At 36.5% G+C, this 11549-nt stretch overlaps 2 protein-coding genes across 4 annotated transcripts; one reads left to right on the forward strand and one right to left on the reverse strand.

The window, feature by feature from the left end:
- The first annotated feature begins 1265 nt into the window (after positions 1 to 1265).
- On the forward strand, positions 1266 to 4682 carry LOC113355386 (E3 ubiquitin-protein ligase SP1-like). 2 transcript variants are annotated; one of them, XM_026598235.1, is made up of 10 exons: positions 1266 to 1630; positions 1771 to 1895; positions 2007 to 2102; positions 2360 to 2497; positions 2582 to 2647; positions 2857 to 2969; positions 3056 to 3166; positions 3495 to 3541; positions 3654 to 3732; positions 4303 to 4682. In XM_026598235.1, exons 1-10 carry the CDS (start codon positions 1501 to 1503, stop codon positions 4403 to 4405), a joined length of 1008 nt encoding a protein of 335 aa, XP_026454020.1. In that variant the 5' UTR covers positions 1266 to 1500; the 3' UTR covers positions 4406 to 4682. The 2 variants fall into 2 exon arrangements, with proteins under 2 accessions (XP_026454020.1, XP_026454019.1); XM_026598234.1 differs by having other exon boundaries at positions 1267 to 1630; positions 3624 to 3732.
- Positions 4683 to 6613: 1931 nt separating this feature from the next.
- Positions 6614 to 11174, reverse strand: LOC113355388. Of its 2 annotated transcripts, none has more exons than XM_026598237.1 (12): positions 10987 to 11174; positions 10858 to 10901; positions 10653 to 10750; positions 10477 to 10560; positions 9855 to 9937; positions 9298 to 9349; positions 8823 to 8912; positions 8399 to 8467; positions 8174 to 8275; positions 7573 to 7641; positions 7438 to 7494; positions 6614 to 7185 (listed from the first exon to the last, which is right to left on the reverse strand). In XM_026598237.1, exons 1-12 carry the CDS (start codon positions 11055 to 11057, stop codon positions 7099 to 7101), a joined length of 906 nt encoding a protein of 301 aa, XP_026454022.1. In that variant the 5' UTR covers positions 11058 to 11174; the 3' UTR covers positions 6614 to 7098. The 2 variants fall into 2 exon arrangements, with proteins under 2 accessions (XP_026454022.1, XP_026454021.1); XM_026598236.1 differs by having other exon boundaries at positions 10653 to 10756.
- Between the last annotated feature and the right edge of the window lie 375 nt (positions 11175 to 11549).

Genomic DNA, 11549 nt, shown 5'->3' on the forward strand with positions numbered 1-11549 from the left:
TTTGTAGCGTCGCGGAACGAAACCATAAGAAACAGTAAGAGCCTAGAACTAATATTTTCATTCATCACTAATGATGTCAAACATTATACAGAAGTTTTGTGGATGGTTCACCGTAGCAATTCTAGATTATCCAACGAAGAACTGGTGAGTATCTTAATACCTTTGTTCTCACTGATCAACTGCATCATAATATCTTAACTAATAACTTGTTGTTTCTCTGTTTTACAGAAAACCATCGTTCAGACCAAGTTTACTAAAGAAAACGCAAGAGAGTTTAAGCATTTTGAATGTTATGAACTCTATAGAGATAATGTCGCTGGATTTGATGTAGTTTGATGTTATTGTTATCTTTTATTAAAATGTAATTTGATGTTAGATGCAAGTTTAAAATGTAATAAATATCGCTTAATCTGAAGTGGAAATCTATTTTAAAATCTAAATATTTCCATTCATTGATATTACTGTAATTTTTTTTACAAGATATAAACTTAGAAAATAATAAATAATACTAAACAACTTCAATAAAAATCAAGTACAAACTTTGTCCTTTTGTTTATCTTCATTTGATGTATCTTCCGTTCAACGTGCTCTTTAACAGTTTCGCCTTTGTTTTTGAATTTTTTTTTGTTAACTTTCAAAACTGGAGCTGTTCTTTGCCTTTTAGCGGAATATTTTCTTGAAGCAACTTCAAAAACTTGCACTTCCCTCTTACAATTTTCAATCTTTTTAAAACTTCCACATATCTTAGAAACAACAGCTTCAAGTTTTGCATCGCAAAAAAGTGTGATCCCCTTTTCAGCCGTTTCACAAACAAAAAAATGAATTAGATTTAGAAGAGAAAATTAAAGAGAAGTGAATGTTGGTGTGAGTAAATTTTTTGAAGATGGTGGTAGTTTTATAGGGGAAAAACGCCCGTTTTTTACATTTGAAAACTAGTCGTTGGCGGTTGTACATCACACGCAAGCGTGTTGAGATTGGCCGCCAATTTTTTCTTCGGATGCCACCATATCATACTGACACGCGTGTTTAATGATCAGCCACCCACTACTTTTACCATAATACAAAATTCAGTTTGACCATCCACCCGACTAACAGATTTTGTGATTTGCATATTGCCATCGTAATTGCCCTTAGCCATCATGCCATTTTGTCCAAATTCCCTCATAGACTCATAGTGGTATTTATGTGCAGTTCACGATAAATACGCATAAGGCGCATTTTAGAAAGAACCTTGGTTTGATTAATAATTCCATGGTTCTTCTCTTTTCCCCTTTCTTTACCCTCTTCTCCACTCTTAGAACCATGTTCTCTCTGTCTCTCTGTTCCTAGCTTATTACAAAACTCAAAATTACAAAACTCAAAATTGAACCCAATTCAGAGCTTAAAGCTTCAATTTTTATAACTGAGATCGCATTCTTCGTTTGTTTCTGCAAACCCTAGTAGTGATGAAGCTTGTTCTGTAGGAGGAAATTTCTGTTGTTTTTTCTTTTTGAGATAATAATGACGGTCCCATGGGGCGGATTAAGTTGTTGCTTAAGTGCTGCAGCTCTTTATCTTCTTGGCAAGAGCAGTGGAAAGGATGCAGAAGTCCTGAGATCAGTGACGAAAGTTAGTCAATTAAAAGATTTAGGTAAGTGAATGATTTGTCTTTGTTTATTGTGTTTCTTGATTGCCCCCAGTATTCATGGGCTCTACATTGTTGATTGGGGCATTGCTAAACCAAAAAAAAAATCTGATCTTTTTATTTTTATTTTCTGGTCATCATTTTAGCACAACTGCTTGAGACTGCTTGTAAAGTGTTGCCGTTGGTTGTTACTATATCTGGACGAGTGAGTTCGGATACACCGATTACTTGCGAGTATAGTGGTTTGAGAGGTGTTATAGTCGAGGAAACGGTAAGAGAGATTGTGATTCATAATGATTTTAAATTGATGTTGTTGGTGTTTGTTTTTTCCAGTTAATTTCTTTCGGTGAGGTGAATGTTTTTGTTTATGTTTTCTTTACAGGCAGAACAACATTTTCTGAAGCATAATGATGCTGGTTCTTGGATACAAGATTCGGCTTTGATGTTATCTATGAGTAAAGAGGTCCCTTGGTACGTGGTGAGTAAAGCTCTTTCTGCTCCCTACTTATCCAGATAACTTAGCTCATATCTGATTTGTTTAATTCCGTGGTTTTGGTTTGTTTCAATGTCGTGGATATATTTCCAAACTTAGCTAGTAGATGTAGGTTGTCTTAAGATGAGTTTTTCACATTGTCAGTCATGGAATTGTGTTTGGAACCTTAGATTGTATTGATAGGAATTTCTCAATTTGGGCTAATCTTTTCGTTTCGACTTGGAACTGATACCTTTTATCAGGATGATGGGACCGGTAGAGTTTTTGTAGTGGGAGCGCGAGGTGCTACAGGTCTGACGTTAACTGTGGCAAGTGAAGTCTTCGAGGAGTCAGGGCGTTCTCTTGCACGAGGAACACTGGATTATCTTCAAGGTCTCAAGGTTTGTCCTTATTTGTGTATTTACTGTCATTTGTGGGTATTTAAGTTAGATGATGTCCTTATGTAACAGCTTTGTGGTTTACAGATGCTTGGAGTCAAGAGAATTGAAAGAGTTCTTCCTACTGGGACTTCCTTAACTGTGGTTGGCGAGGTATGTTTCACTTGTGTTGTTAGGCAGTCTCTTGGGTGGCAACATGAACTAATTAAGTGTCTCCTGAGTTCCCAATGTTGGTGAGATTGGTATTGAATGATGCATATTCTGAAGGTCTTACCAGCAAGTGGTGCACTGTGCTAGTTTAACTGAAGTGTACTGTACAAATTAATTCACCATTTCATTGTGGTTTCCTTATACTTGCGTAGGCTGTCAAAGATGATATTGGAGCCATCCGGATACAGCGGCCGAGCAAGGGTCCATTTTATGTGTCACCAAAAAGTATTGACCAGCTTATCGCAAATCTTGGGAATTGGGCAAGGTAGTTTTTTAGATGTAAAGTGCACACATTTTTCTCCTTCCCTTTTTATGGAATCGACATGTAACTAAAAGAGGTATTTGCTGCAGGGTGTATAAGTATGCGTCTATGGGATTCACTGTGTTTGGGGTTTATCTACTGGCTAAGCATGCTATTCAGTATATAATGCAAAGAAGACGTCGCTGGGATTTGCAGAAACGGTAAAGTTTTGTTCTTTTTTTTAACTAATTATACTTGAAAGGTAACTTAAACCTTGATTTTCCGAAGCTTGGTAGATTGGTTTAAATTATAGTTTCTCGAGTTAAGCATACAATCATATATTTGTGGTTTAGGTAGCCATATTGAAATTCACAATATTGAAAAACTCAAAGGGAAGTTCATTTTGAGTCATACCTTGGGATTTGCTCAAACATGAATTTTGGTTTTGCTGGTATTTAATTGTCTGTGAGCTGCATAAGTTGAGCAGTATGGTTTAGTTACACAATGTTGAAACCTTTTTCTTATTGAAAATTGGCTTTCTGCTTTCAGGGTTCTTGCTGCCGCTGCTGCACAACGGTTACAGCAGGATAATGAAGGTAGACTTTGAACTTGTCTTGTAATCATAGTCTGCTTACAATGGTTATGTGTTGTCATATAATTTTGAAATTAAATATACAGACTCAAATGGAAAGACAGAAAATGAAACAGATACTTCTAAGAGGGATCGTCTCATGCCAGATCTCTGTGTCATATGCTTGGAGCAGGAGTACAATGCTGTTTTTGTTCCGTAAGCACCTTATCATGCTTTTCCACTATCTAGCTACTGGTTTGCGTAATCTGTATCTCATGTTACATTACCTCTTATTGCTGGTCAATATATTTTCTTGTCGGAATATATCCGTTGGGTTAGATGCAAGGGTCTTATACATCTGTGAGTTAACCGTGGCAATGTAATTAATCGTTAACACCACTCAGCTTTCTCCATTGGCGGAGTGGGAACTTGTTTACCCTCTTGGATGACTTTAACCATGCTAGCCAAGTTGTGGCATCTCTTTTGAGAAAGACTTTCACTTATCATTGACCTTGTAACACTCCATGGATTAGATCACCTCTTTAGTTTTTGGTCCCTTACAATTTGCGGATTTAAGTCTTCTAATAGGGATCTCTTAGGCGGCTCCATATTTCAGCTGATACTTGAATGAGTTTCCTGATGCATTAGTAGATGCCACTATAGGTCTGAGTAATATAGTTCTCCACTTATTCTTACAAGTTCTTAGACTGCTATTCAGAATGAAATATTGCTTTTTAGAAAGTCAAAAAATATGATCTTATTCATGATGTATTCATAAAATTTCAGGTGTGGTCATATGTGCTGCTGTACATCATGCTCGTCTCACCTGACAAGTTGCCCACTTTGCCGGCGGCATATCGAACAGGTAGTAAAAACTTTCCGCCATTGACAAAAGCTTGGTGGATTAAGACCAACCAGGCCACATGGCAAGGGACAAGAAGTTGAGGTCCTTGATGTTGTATTACTTTCTACAAGTTCCGGAGAATTCTCCAAAATAGTCTCAGTGATCCAAAACAAAAATTGATATAGAGAAGAATTTGGTTCTTCAGTTGTAAATACCACATAGTACATGTTTTCCTTGTAAATGGGAATTGCTCAGCTTAGGGTGGTTCCTCGTCAAACTATCTAATCTATCTATTTCATATTGAATATTGTTATTCCCTTTATCTTTGTGTTTCTCTGTGGTTGATATATTTTTTGGCACTGCGATTCTAATGTGTGTGCAAATTAACCATGCCTTCACTAATTCTGAATCACCATAGTTGCTCTTTTTACTATCTCCTGTTGTATTCTCTCTTTCAGTTATTCAAAGTTGCTTTCTTTTGAATATCACAAAATGAATATAGGGTATAGCATAGAATTGAAATCTTATGGTTGTTTCGCACCACCGTTGGCCACATAACAAAAAATGTCAAAAATGCTAGCTCTTGAAGATATTCCAACATGTTTTTGAGCACTATATCAAATCATATTGCATTTGCATCAAAAAGATATTCTGGTGTAGTGAATGACAGTAATGTTACTGAGTTCATTTTGGTGCAGTACATCTCTCTCTCAAATCATAAGATTTGTGGTTTAATAAAAGGGACATGCTATGTTCTATCTTTTGATTGAAAAAGAGTTTTGAATATCGAAATGAGAATATGATACTCAAAAACACTAGCTGAGTAACCTGACGAAGTACAATTATCTTATCTCAGCCTTCAGGAATCTACAAAAGAACCTTCTTCCTTTCTCACTTAGTTTCCACGCAACCCTTGTTAGTTTCACACACAGATTAAGAACTGCCCAGAGTTCAAAACCATATTAAAGACCTCACTTAGCACCTAAATCATTGCCGATTTTAAACAATCACAGAGAGAAACGAAACACAAGTCTGAAAGAAAACACAAGTCTCAACTGGTCCTTTTCGTTGAGACCATCACTATCTTCATTCTCTGATTATCACTTGCTCACCTTTCCTAGTCTCGCTTGCAAATGGATCAGAAAGCACCAACCTCAACTCACACAGGTGTTTGTGAAAAGCTGTTCAATGCTTTATCCGGTAGTCCTACTTTTCGATCATTTTGCCGAATTTCTCATCACCCACAAACACCCACTGCTTCTCCAAGTCTACCAGCACCAACACCTTTACCACCTCCGACTAGTCTAGAGTACAACTCCAGTACATTGGGAATACAAACAAAACCACATTCTCGTGGGAAAAATGACCAAGGTACGCATCTGGGGCACACTCATGGTGCCCAAAACAATCCACATACTCTTGCCAAAAATGAAGAGCAGACCCACAAGCCTGAAAAGAGCAAAATAGCTGAAGCAGAACTTCCAACTAAGGCTCATCCTTCTCTACCATTGCCAAAACCCAAAACTGAGAGAGTGAAATTCACACCTGAATCTACTCGGGAGAGAGTGAAGAGCCAAGTATTTAAAGTCAATTCAAAGATTGAACCAGAAACACCATCTAATGTTTCAGTGAAGGAGAAAGCTAAAACAAATCCTGAGGTATCCTTGGCTCCACCACCTGTTGCAGACTCTGGGAGGGGAATGCCGAAGGTCGAGCCACCAACTCTGCAACCAGCCCCAGAATTGGGGCCGACAAAAGCAGAAGACGCAAAAAAGACAAGATCTAGTACTATAAATGAAAAAGCTTCAGACTACATAACTCGAGCAAGAGCCAAAATTAGGACTACTACAATGGCTGGAGGGAGGTTTTCTTCCTCCAAGTGAGGACTATAAAATATGCTACAGGTTAAAAGAATCAGATAACAACGATCGGCAGAAGGCAGTAATGGTTTGGAAGTTGCTAAAGATTTTTCACTTTCAGGTGTATTATTTGATACTATCTTCATTTATGTATGTGTTTTAGTGTGTGGTTGTCTTAGCAAGCTTAAGTTAAAGCTTGTTTTTTATATTTTTGTGGTGGGTATTGAGATTATATTGAAAGAGAAGTGGAACCAATCTGGGACTTGATGAAAATTCCAACTCAAATTAACTACAGACTGCAATTATGAACAAAAAGAAATATTGCCACGGCAGTCCAGCTGATCTAACCAGGAATCACAGTCAATCAAAGAAGATATAACAATACTCAGATCTACAATTATCCCGCAAAAGAAGAAAGGAAACAAGAAATTTCTGTTGTATGCTACACTTAATTGCATGTTCAACGTTGTTATATAGGCTACTCCTTCAAAATTGAAACAGTCTTGAGTAATGTTCCTAACACCCAAAAGAAAAAGGGAAAAAAAGAAATTTCTGTTGTAGGCTACACTTAATCGCATGTGCAACGTTGTTATATAGGCTACCCTTTCAAAACAGAAACAGTCTTAAGTAATATTCCTAACATGGCCGGTGTCGCTGTAGTACAGTGGTAAAGTCGCTGGGTGATGATACCAGTGACCTGAGTTCGAAACTCGCTAGCACCAAATTCTTTACTGATCAAAAAAAATTTATTCCTAACATGGATTATTCAGAGTGCTAAATGAATTGAGCATTGATAATAAAATAAAGCAAAGACTTGCACCAGTTGTATTGATCTGCTTAAATTTATACCAATCTGGGCCACAACTAAAAGCATTGAGCCTATGGTTTGATCCGTCCACATAGGCGCCAATATGCTCCTTGATGAAACATAGACTTCTCGAATACCCATATATCACGTACTAGTACCTAAGGAAGACAGAAGATATGGACCCATAATTATTACAATATTTGATACTAGTATTTTTTTAAAATGGTTAGCTTCCATATACAAAGTACATTGGATGAGCATGCATATGATCTGAATTTAATTGAAGGCATATAGAAGATAATGTGGGGTGACAACATTTTTGAGAAAATGCTTTGTACTGTTTGTCGACATAAACCAAGAAAACAATGTAATCCATCTGAACCGGCACAAAACTTGCAGTACTAGCTTACCTCTTTCGATTTATCACCAGCAACAACTGCACCTTTTGAATCACATGCCTCAAACTTCTGCAGAAATATAAAGCATAAGATTATTATTTTTAGCAAATCAAGGAAACATCGATTTCACCTGGATCAAGTCCTTACATGCTTAGCAAGGAATTCGAGTGTAAGCTGTACGAACACTTTGTTAAGATCATTTCTGTCAATTGCAATCTGCAAGATAAAGATTAAAAAAAAAAAAACAGAAACAGATTCTGGTTATCAGTGAAATAATTGGGGGGAGTTTTATAATTAAATATTTAAGTGGCCATCTTTCGTAGAGTAGTGTTTCATTACATTCTATTTCTTTTATGGATTCGTTTAAAATGCTTTCTTTTCTTTTTTCCCAGGCCATCTAGTAAAACATTTTCTTCGTAAGACAGAAGAAGGGAAAGAAGTCCCAACCTGGTCCGGATTTCACCGAGGTGCACACAAACTACAGTCACTATTTCTCTATTGCTAAAAACTTGACCTAATTCATTCCAGGATGTGTACTGTCATTTTTATTAAATAATAAACTACATAATAACTGCCACCTTTGACGTTCAGGACATGGTAGTCAAGTTAGTTACTATAGATAGAGAATATAAGCAATTTGAATGATTGCCTCATCACAGTAGCCAAATCAAAATTTTGTTTTCTAGTTGTATTGTGCTATTATTTGGATACAAAAAGTAATGCAAATCAGAAAACAGATGATACGCACCAGTCTAGCTCTCAGGGTACGTATTTTAACGACTGGCTCAACCAGCTCCCAATAAACACTGCTCCACATGGATTGCCTGGTCTTGATCTCATTCTTCAGGGCCTAAAGTGCCAAACAGAACAACACTTAGACAAAAATGAAAACCAAGGGTCATTATACACCTGGACATTAATCAATGAATGAATCATTAGAAGCAGCAAATGACAAGAAAGTATAATTGCTCACAGAATACATTTTCTCTGTAACTGCTTTCCGTAAAGGTGTTTTATCGCCATTTGCCATTAGAGTGTTTATCTGGAAAGCAAATGAAATTACAAAATCACATCAGCAGTATAAATTAACATTCCTACAAAATAAATTTAAATACAGAATCCTTTCATTTAAAGAGTTCTACATGAGATAAATAGTTAAGTACTAAAGCAAGAAGCTCTGGGGTTAAGAGTCCGATTGTCATTTGTCATATAGATACAGCAAACCGAGCAGGTTACGTTATAATACTATCTAATGTTTATGGATTGAAAATTAGTGTCCTCTGTGGCACTCATGATGCTCAGACTCATACAATAACATCATGAATAAGGAATAACAAAATAACAGTTACTTGTTAGTAGCAAATCAAAGAACACAAAAATACTCATAGGGAGATCACCTCCTTGTAAAGCTGTACAGCCTCCTGGTAGAATTCCTTCTTAGAATATCCAGATTTCCTCAACTTGGCAATTGCATAAGCACTCCTCATCTGTAAACATCAAAGCAAACCAACAAAAGTGATATGGTTTGTGCACTAGGCAATCTCGGTTCTCAAGCTAAGTGACGTGAACATATTTAGGTCTCCAAGAGCAAAAATAGTAACGTGAATCATGCTTTCAGTTGTTCACAGAAAATCAAAAAACCTGATGTGTTATCTTCAATTTCAAGTGAGATATTAGTAACTGTGAATGACAATCAATATTACAGACCAGTATACACATTTGATTTTGCTCTAACATGCCATTCACCATTTTAAGTTCTATTCAAGTGACATTAGAGAAAAAGCCTTCCGCGGATTTCAATTTAGTATATCTGCAGCAGGGAGAGATATAGATGCACTAGAAACCAACAGCTAGCAGACCATAGATTAATACCTCAATTTTGATATCATCTTTTGTTCTTCTCCAACCATCTCTGGTAAACCATCTGACAAATAAGAAGTCAAATGTCAGTACAAATAACAAAGATTAATTACAAAAATAAAAGATGTACAATGTCATTTGCCACAGATGTTTCATCCTTGTTAGGGCCCATTTGTTTCATTAACTATTATCGGGTAACAGTGAACTCCACGTAGTGAATTCTAACTGACATATCTGAGGGCCTGACCACAGATTATTTTCTCCTTCGACGTTACAACTACTAGAAATGAGGCCTCATATACAATATGATTTATCGCGCGACATCTAGATACAAGTATCTAAATTCTAACACAATAGCTTATTTAAGTCATGTAAAAGAATATCCATGTTTGCTGTCTAAAGTTCACATCAGGTTTCTTCTTCATGCCAAATTCTTAAAGAACTCCGAGTATATGAAGCTAAAACAATGTAAAAGGATAAAACCAAATCGAACTCCACCCTCGCATCCTATTATTACATAACTTCAAATTTTACGCAAAACAAAAAGAAACCCTTAGAATTTAACCAACCTTCGCCAAAATGGAATCTTTGTACGAGGCTCATATGGTTCATAGACAAATCCTGGGCTCGTCATGGATATTTGCATAGCCCCCTAGATACATATGATAACCAGATATCAATGCTGTTACACGGAGATAAATGTGCATGGAATTTAAGGTTGCAATGGAAGCAAAAACCAGTTACAATAAGCAGAAAAAACAATACAGGAGAGCTTGAAGCTGAGCTAGACATAATGCATTCAATGTGTGGCCAAGCGGTTCAGCTAACCCCACAGTTGCAGTAAATTAAGGTATTTGAAATGCAATCTCGAGAATCATTTTTGGAAGGGGTCAGATCATAAGAAAAACAGTCTCTCTAATGGCAACGGTCATCATTAGACGTTACCGTTTTCCAGGTCATTAAAATCTCCTTCTTCAACCTAATTGGGCAATCAAGTTTTTCAGACATATATCCAACAAGTAGAACAAATCTCTGACTTAAGTGTGACAAATGGAGCAAAACCAGTAAACCCGTGACAAGAAGTGTAATAAAAGGTTATCAATGCGGTTATATACTAGGTCTTCAAGTATACTTGATTTTTAGTTTGTGTTCAGAACTAATAAAGATACCAAAAAGGGCGAAAACAAATACCATTTGTCGTGCTTGAGGAGGTGCTTTCACTTGTGTGCTCATCAGCCTATTTCCATTCATGAGTGTAGATAGATAATCAGCAGCCTAAGAACACAACAAAACCACTTACCCAATTAGAAAGAAATCAAAACATCAAATTGAAACTACAGACAATCATTGAAGTATTTTTGAATTACCATTGTGGAATTCAGTGACCCTGCACTTGATTTCACCAAAGGAAAACTTCCATAATCCTTGCATGATGAGATAGTGGAGAATCTCTGATTCTGAAACCCTACAACTAATCACATTATCACACACACATAAAAAGAACCCCAAATCAAAACAAACTCTTTTACAAGCTAATAAGACAGAACAAGTCATTTCTTAATTATTATTTACCTTTCTCATCAGGATTGAAGTAGTAGTTTTTTGAGCTTCCAAACCTAGAAATTTCAAGATTTAAATCAGAATAAATTAAAAAAACATTTTAGAAGGAAATCTAAAATGGAAAAGAAAATAATTACTTACAGAGATGAAATTTCACGAGTTTGAAGAGAGTGATAGAGATATCTGATGTTTCTTGATCTTGCTAAAGCCATCGCATGAAATTAGGGTTTAGAATAATGCTGAATGATCAAATTGGTACAGATCCTTTCTCATAACTGCGCAAATGGAAAAGAGAAACTGAGAAAGGAATGGTTTTTTTTTTGTTGTCGTTTAAGGGTTTAAGGAGTAATGTTTCTATGCTTCGCCTGGTAGTAGGAAGGGGCGGGCCTGGTGGTGCTTGGCCTCCGACTACCACATGCACGGGCCACATATTAAAAAGTACTCCACATATTTAAGGAGTAGTATTTTAATACTTATCAATAAGACGAGGTATTGTGGCTCTTTCCAAGCCCTTTCTAATTGTCTTTTCATGTCAGTTTGGGAAGCGTCCAGACCCAACGGTATTTTCTGGTTTTAGTAGAGGACGGTAATGATTAGTCGTTCTGTTCAAATATAACGGCTAATCATCAACCATTCTACCAAAACCGAATTATTATTGGCCGTTTCATGAAGAATGCTAGACATTATCCATTTTTTTTATTTTG

Source organism: Papaver somniferum, chromosome 3, assembly GCF_003573695.1.
Source record: "Papaver somniferum cultivar HN1 chromosome 3, ASM357369v1, whole genome shotgun sequence".
NCBI lineage: Eukaryota > Viridiplantae > Streptophyta > Magnoliopsida > Ranunculales > Papaveraceae > Papaver > Papaver somniferum.